This window comes from Paroedura picta, chromosome 7 (assembly GCF_049243985.1).
Source record: "Paroedura picta isolate Pp20150507F chromosome 7, Ppicta_v3.0, whole genome shotgun sequence".
In the NCBI taxonomy this organism is placed as follows: domain Eukaryota; kingdom Metazoa; phylum Chordata; class Lepidosauria; order Squamata; family Gekkonidae; genus Paroedura; species Paroedura picta.
Window position 1 is genome coordinate 72,341,710 of NC_135375.1, and position 8,295 is coordinate 72,350,004.

At 44.7% G+C, this 8,295-nt stretch overlaps 1 protein-coding gene across 5 annotated transcripts in view; it reads left to right on the forward strand.

Moving 5' to 3' along the window:
* The window catches only part of KANK1 (KN motif and ankyrin repeat domains 1), a 123,051-nt gene extending 117,738 nt beyond the window's left edge, over nucleotides 1-5,313 (forward strand). For all 5 annotated transcript variants that reach the window (XM_077344887.1, XM_077344884.1, XM_077344886.1 and 2 more), the window contains 2 exons: nucleotides 832-930; nucleotides 4,143-5,313. In XM_077344887.1, coding sequence (XP_077201002.1) covers nucleotides 832-930; nucleotides 4,143-4,208 — 165 coding nt within the window. In that variant the 3' untranslated portion in view covers nucleotides 4,209-5,313. The remainder of the gene's footprint in view (nucleotides 1-831; nucleotides 931-4,142) is intronic.
* Nucleotides 5,314-8,295: the final 2,982 nt, after the last annotated feature.

Sequence of the window (8,295 nt, forward strand, 5' to 3'; positions counted from 1 at the left end):
GGTTTTGTGAATGTCAAAAACAGCCTCTTTGCCTGCATTGAGATCCTGAACTGCTTTGACTTGAATGGATCTTCACATGTCCGTAATGGTGCCTGAGATCCCTCCGCTTATCTCTTCAAGTGCTTCAAATCAAATGTTTCTTCTGAAAACAAAAGGCTCAAGAAAAGCAGGGGAAGTGGCAAGAACTGAAGCTTGCACTGCAGGGAACTTTTACTCTGGCTGAAATAAAAGCTATATCTGTCAGTGTTTCATTAAAGCCGTTTCCTCCTCCAGTGAAGACTAAGTGCATCCTTCCACCCTGTAATTCTGACAACAGCAGTCCATTATTTCTTTTTGTCAGATTACACATCATCTAGAAAAGGGATAGTTATAAAGAACAGGCTGCTCTGGGAGGTATTTAGATTTTAAAATATGACTGTCCTGTTAATGGGAGTTGCCCTAGCTAATTCTCATATATGATTAACATTTATTTCCTCTCCACATACCTACCCCCTCTAATCTTTCCTGAGCAATATCATTTTTTCTCCCTAAAACAAAGTGATAGAAGTACTTGTAGCATTCTTCTGGTGATGGCGGGCTCAGCGGTAGCACTGCTCCCTTGTTGAGAGAAATGATGAAGCCTCTGGCAGTTGGATTGCCTCATAAAACAGAAGCACAGAGCTTGTCACTTAATTATGAAATGGTTTGTTTCTTTAAAAAAGACAGGATTTATTGTCTTGGCTGGCTGAATAACAGGAACTTTATTTCTATATCTTGCAATAGCTGAGGAATGTTGCAGTATTTAAAAGGTTTAGATAGACATGTGTGCATTAATCTCTCTCTTCTTTTAAGGATGGCAGCACAGCGCTTTCGATAGCTCTTGAGGCAGGGCACAAGGATATTGCCGTTCTTCTCTATGCTCATGTAAACTTCTCCAAAACCCAGTCCCCGGTGAGTGCATAGCCTATTCCACGTAGTTCAACTCTCTTGGGTTCTTCCAACCAAACGTCTACCAGACTTTGCTCATCTCACCCCCAGTATTTTGAAACGAAGGGACATTCCACACCTCGGAATAAAATGAGACAATTACCCTCCGCAGACGCCATATTTTTGGCATTTTAAACGATGTCGTCTGCATCCAGTACCCCAGCAGCAATCTGGCAGCTACATCCTCCATTTTAACATGCTAGTTGGGGAATCCACAAAACTGGATTCCCCCAACTATGTTGCATGTGCAGGAGGAGAGCAACCAACAAGCAGTAGCAAAATAGCTGTGCATAACAAAGTAGCCAGAAGTAGCGTGATCTTCATCTGCAGCACCTGCCCTCGTGCCTGCCTCCCTTTCCCATCTCCCTGGAATGGGGCTTTTTTTTTGGGGGGGTGGGGGGGTGGAGCAAGCTGCCTGGAGCAATGAATACACATTGCTCCATAGAGGCAGAACAAAACAATTCCCACCAACCAGTTGGCACACAAAGCATGCCTCTCAATCCCCTCCCCCCCAAAAAAAAATTGGGAAAAATTACTCCTGTTGATCTTCAAGTATCATAATTCCAAAACGGGGTGGCATTAAACTATGCACTATGCATCTGTGATTATATGCATAGGCATAGCAATGGAGAAGTTTTACTTTAAAAAAAAGCGCTTGCCCTTTAAAGCTGAGAAAAAGGTGATTGGCTGGCTGCCATGACTGACAGGCGGGGGGGGGGGGACTCACGGGTATAGGGAGTCCCTCTCCTCCGCCATTTTAATCAGCCATGTGGAGTGCCAGGAAGCATCAGAAAGTGGGAGAAGAATCTGAGAGAGCAAGGAGGTTAGAAATGGTGGAAGGTGGGATTTTTTATAGAGTTAAGCAATTGCAGTTGCTTAACGCTATGTTTTTAGAGGTGCGGAATGGCCCTGGCTGTTGATTTATACTCCTTGGCTTCATTCACCTCACACCTTGCCTTGTTTCATTTGCAACATTTACAACTCTCAGCATAGCAATTCTACTTGTAACATCATTCATTGCGATGCTTACTTTGTTAAATTAGTGGAATTCTGGCTTGTAAGAAAAAAACAGGAAGGGTGTTCCAGTTAGAACTCCTGATAAGGCAGGTGGCTCCTCCTTTGACCTCAAACAGATGAGCTGCAGATTGTCATGTCATTCCATAGATGTTACAGGTTTCAGACTCATGCAGCCTCAGCTTAACTCAGGGTTGTACAGAAGTGGGAAGCTAACGCTTCATCCTGTCAATCAGTTTCATTGTTTGAAAGCTGGCTGTAGGCTTTGTTGTTAGCATTTTAAAGGGGAAATATCCTTGGTGTTGCCACTTCAGCTGTATACCTAAGGCTATCTTCCCATCTTGTGTTGCTGACCTGACATTGGAAAACTGGCCCCCTCCTAGGAGCTATAGCCAGGTGGAGTCTAGTAGTGCATTCGGGGGGGGGGGGATTGCAAGTCACACTGATAGGTATTAATGGGCTGCATTATGTGCATCGCTGTCCCGCAGTGCTGGTGCTCCTCCCTGCTGTTTGCAACTGAGGAGCCATGTTCTTCAGCTTACCTCATCTTTGGACCCACGACAGCCTTCCAACTACTGCCCCATCTTACACTTAGCATTTCTGGGGAAGTTGCTTGAAAAGGCTGTCACAGACCAACTGTCAGCATCCTTGGAAGATGCTTCGATCCTAGATCCATCCCAGTCAGGTTCCCGGCCTGGCCATGGGATATAGACAGATGGACGACCTACATCGCTAGTTGAACCAGGGTGGGTCGGCATTGCTCTTGTTATTAGATCTCTTAGCAGTGTTTGACACAGCTGACCATGAGCTTCTAGCTCACCGCTTCACTGATGCCAGATCAGAGGAACTGCCCTTCAGTGGCTGATCTCCTTCCCCCGGGATTGTGGACAGAGGGTAATACTAGGAGACAGCACATCAAGCCGTCACCAACTGGCATGTGGAGTCCCTAAAGGGGCAGTTCTCTCTCCAATTCTATTCATTATCTTTAGGTGCCCCCTTGCACAACTGGTGCAGAGGTTTGAACTGGGTTGCCACCAGTAAGCTGATGACACCCAGTTCTTCCTCCTGATGGATGGCTCTCCCCCAAAAGCATTAGCCAGCAGCCTGGAAGCATCTGCCTACCCTAGATGGAGTGCAACTATCAGTGGCCCACTTTGTGAGGAACCTGTTTGTGATTCTTGATGCCTCCCTCTCAATGAGGCTCAGATCATGATGGTAGCACGGCTGGCACTCTACCACCTTCGCTAAGCCAAACTACTAGCTCCCTACTTGGCTCTGGAACACCTAGCCACAGTGATCCATGCAACAGTCACCTCTAGACTGTACTTCTGCAACTTGCTCTACCTAGGCCTGCCCTTGACTTTGATCCAGAAACTGCAACTGGTCCAGAATGCAGGTGCCAGGGTCCTCACAGCAACATCTTGGAGGTCCCATATCCAGCCCATCCTCCAGCAGCTGCACTGGCTTACGGTTGAATTCCGGATCAGACTCAAGGTTCTGGTTTTATCACTTTTAAGGCCATTCGCAGTCTGGGCCCAGTGTACCTGAGGGATCGTCTCTCTGCTTACACCCCCCAAAGAGCCTTACGCTCCAGCACCTTCTGGTATTCCCTGGCCCCAGGGAAGCTCGCTTGACCTCAACAAGGGCCAGAGCTTTCTCCATCCTGGCCCCCACCTGATGGAGCGAGCTCCCAGAGGAGATAAGGGCCCCGACCGAACTTGAACAGTTCCTGCAAAATGGAGCTCCTCCACCAGGCATTTGGTTGAGGTCAACCTGAACCACCACTTCCCACGGGCTCCCCCATAAGCCTCCCTCCTATGGCACCCACTACAATTCCACCTAACCCACTGGCCTATCAGAAAGTGTTAATTTAATGTTCTCTACTGTTATATGCTGTTTGTTATCATTTTATTATTATAAAAATATGTTACCTGTATTGTTTCTGTTTTATGTGAACTGCCCTGTGCCTTCAGGAGGGCGGTATATAAACATAATAAACAAACAAACAAATAAATATGGTTGCAGACTTGTACAGTAGCTGATGAAGCTGCACTGAATTTGAACCCAGCAGATGTCTTTGGTAAACTGAAGGATGAGTAACTGTCCGCAGTATGCTTATTTATTTGCTAACTTAACATCCCTTGTATTTATTTTCTTCTCAGGGAACGCCAAGGCTTGGAAGAAAACCATCTCCTGCTTCTACCCTTAGAGGCACGTTTGATTGCTAGCTCCCAATATGTATACAATCTCATGTCCACCTTTCTCAAGCTGCTAGTAGTTACTGTTTTACAGTGACAGATATTGAATGTAATTGTATTGTGCCTGAACTCACCAGCAACCTGAAAGCCGATTGATTAATAACAACTGGAGGGGCGGGAGAGAGTTAGGACAGGATCCTTGCTAATATTACTTAGCAGAAGTGCACCACAGTGTGGCTGCCAGGTGGAATTTTTACCTTGCTTCCTGTGGTTGCACAGACTAGGCATTCTTCTCCACACCTGCTGCAGGAACACGAAGGTTTTGTGGTTGTGCACAGAAAATCGTCTGATTTTGTGGCAAGATGGTAGATACGTAATACTTGCTGCGTGGGAATAATTGTTGTAAAGGAATTGCCTCTGTGTGGCAGCTGTTGCCCTCTGACTGCTTTTGCCCATCTTTTCGACCTTCAGGAAATAGAGGTCCTATTTTTCTTTGCTGCAAAATATATATCCCCCCTGCTATGTTACATAAGTTTAAGTGTTTTAAGCTATCCGTTAGTTATGACCGTTCCCCACCCCAACACATCTTGTTAGCTTCTTAAAACGGTGTTGTTAATGAAATATTTATGTTTGCTTTTGCTGGGATTGTTGGCAAGAAGCCTTTTCTCATAAATATCATTCCAAAATAGTTGAGTTCTGTTGCAACGCTTACATTAATCTAGAAAGCGGCAATCGCTGACCTTGCCAGCTCTTTGGAATGTGGGCTGGTGGCTTCACAGTGAAAGACAAGCCCCTGTTTGTCCTGAAATAAATTGTTGCTGCCGATTTGTATAGCTTTTATATTGAAGATTAAGACACAGTATTTTTGACATTTTTATTTCATAATAAAGAAGTACATTATACATAACTCTTACTAGGTTTTTATTAACGGTCTACATGATCTCTGAGGTATGCTGGAGGATGCGTAGCAATAACGTGTGCTGGTCATCCCCAGTGGAATCAAACCTCGTTCTGGGCACGTCTGTATGGAACACTAAAACGCTGTCATGTTCACTTCAGTCATGTGTATTTAAATGTTTGAAGTGCCTTAGACTCTTGCCATATTTTCAAAATAAAAATTCGTTATGGTATTTTATTCCTGCCTTTTTGTTGTTGGGTTATTGTTTTTAGAGGGGGGGAATAGAAAATGTGGGGGCTTGTTGTTTATAGCCCAACTTCCTCAGTGATATTTAAGGCAGCTTACACAGTACAAGTCAAAGCAATCAATAGGAATGGGACATCCAGTAAGCCAGTCTTCCCCAACCCCCGGGCTGCAGACCGGTACTGGGCCGTAGAGCCCTCGGTACCAGGCCGTGGCTGTGCCGGGAGCAATCGGCTGCAGTGAGCGCCGCGCCACGGGGGGGAGGCACGGGTGCCAGCGGGAGCCGGGACCCACGCCTCCCCCCCCATGGCATGGTGCTCACTGCGCTAGGGCCTGGGAGCAGCAAGCGCCACGCTGCGGGGGGGAGGCATGGCTGCAGGCGGGCGCAAGCGTGCCGGCGCCCGTGTCTCCCTCCCCCTCAATCCCCGGGCCTCCCTCTCCCCCCCCATCCCCGGCCCGAAAGAAGTTGGGGACCACTGCACTAAGCAACCGAAGACATCTAGAAGCAAGCAGCAATCTAAAGAAAAGTGAAACAAAGCAAATGTTAAAACATATTAAACAATGCATAAATGACATTGTAGAACAAAACATCCGTTAACAGATAGTACTTAGTATACACAGCAGTATAGTCCACAGGCTCTTTCTCTTTGTTAAGGAATCCTCCTGAACTGTTCTTTTATTTAAAAAAAAAGCTTTCCTGGCTAAATCAGTTTTGCATATTTTGTTAAACGCCACGAGAATGGGAGACTTCCTACCTCCATCAGGGAGGTTATTTCATAAAGTTGGGATACAACAGAGAATGCATGTGTACAGAAAGCTGTGGATCTTGCCAGTTTTCACACTGGTACCCACAGAAGGCCCTGCTCAAATGAGTGAAGCTGTCATAGTGGAGGAGAGGAGATGTTATTGCCAGTACCTTAAACTGAAGCCAGTAACTGGTAGGACAGCCAGTGGAACTATTACAGAATGGGAATAATGCATGCTCCATCTAGCTCCTGATCATAACCAGGCAGCAGCATTCTGCACTAACTGAAATCTCCAAGTTGATTTTGAGAGCAAACCTCTGTATATTGTGCTGAGAAATTGATCCAGGTGGCCATATTGACCGAGTTAAGATAGGGGGCCATCTTTTAGGCTCAACTGAGAAGGGTTATTTGCAATTGTATTAACTTCTCCAGCAGCAATATTGGAACCAATGGAATCCCTAAGCTCTTGACTTGAGTCACCAAGGGTCAGCCGAATCCCATCAAAGGTAAGATCTATTTTCCCAGTCAGCATTACCCCAGTCTTGTGAGGATTTTGTTTCAATGTGTTCACTTTTAGCTACATAACCACAGCAGACAGACAACAATTCAGCACCTCTACCACATCACCAGAAGCTTTGGAGAAGGAGATATAGAGCTGGATATTGTAAGCAGGTTGAAGATGTCCAACCCCCAAATTATGAATTATTTCTCTTAAGGGATTTACATAGAGTTGAATAGCATGATGGGTAGGATAGTACCCTGTGGTGCCCCATAGGGAAGGTTGGACACTGATGACTACTGGTCTCCAATGGCAACACTTTTGAGTCTGGTCTGTGAGGAGTGATTTGAACCAGTCCCCTGGAATTTGATTTCTGGATCCTGGTGTTCAACATGATGGCATGGCCCACTGTATCAAGACTTTTGACTATATTCACATGGAGGTCATCACAGAAGTCTTGGGACGTTCTCTGTTCCATAGCCTGGCCTGAAGTCAGACTGAAAAGGGTTCAGAGCTGATGAGTTATCCAAGAAGACCTGGAGTTGGTCAACTTTGCTTTCTCAATTACTTTGACCATAGAGGGTGTATTGAGATTGGGCAATAATGGGCCACATCATTTTTCCGTTGGGATGGTTTTTCAAGAGGTGGATAGATCATTGCCTCTTTGAGGGGCTGAGGGAAGGTGCCCTGAGTTAGCAGTTGCCTTATGATAGATTCCAAGGGCTTCTGGGCCTTACATTATTTTACTCTCCTTGAGGGTTTAAATCAAGGATTTAATATCATTAAGTGTTTAAACAGTTAAATCACTTAATTTAATCCATTAATAATTAAAAGAAGACATGCCTCTGAACTTCTGAAAAATTTCTGGGATGAATTGCTGAATTTATTTAAATTAAATTTTTCCTGCAGTAAGTTCAGTTAATTTAAGATACTTCTAATATCTTGATCTTAATATGTTTACACAAAAGCTAAAAAAAATGCTATGTGCTTGTAGAGTAGTCTACATATTTTGAGAAATCTTTAGGGACACAGGAAATTAAAACCATACAAAGATTAAAACAAGTACATCTTGCAGAGACAATATCCTGTTTTACTTAGTTTTTTATATATATTTAGCACTATGCTGTTTTTCCAATAGCATTTTATTTAAAACATTTAAAAGACTTCAGTTTTATACCCCACTTTTCACTGCCCAAAGGAGTCTCAAAGTGGCTTACAATCACCTTCTTTTCTCCCCACTTTTCACTACCTGAAGGAGTCTCAGAGTGACTTACAATTTCTTCCTCTCCCTACAGTGAACACACTGGGGTAGGTGGAGCTGAGACAACTCTGACAGGACTGACCTGTGAGAACAGCTCTGTAACTAGCCCAAGGTCACCCAGCTGGATGCATGTGGGGAGCGGGAAATCAAACCCAGCTTGTCAGATTAGAAGTTTTCACTCTCAACCACTACACTAAGCTGGCTCCTATATTGATATGCCACCTTTCCAACCATATAGGGTTCCCAAGGCAGCAAACATCAAACATTTAAATATTGAAACATTAAAATAACATTTATATATATATTGGTATTATGGCAAATAAAAAACCATCTATTGGCGGCAGACTAAAACAGGGTGACAGATAACTTTCCTTGAAGAGGGTATCCCAAAGTACAATGACTGAAAGGTCCTTTCTCAGCTCACCACCTGTCTAGGCTCAGATGGTGGAGGCACCCATGATCAGATTGTG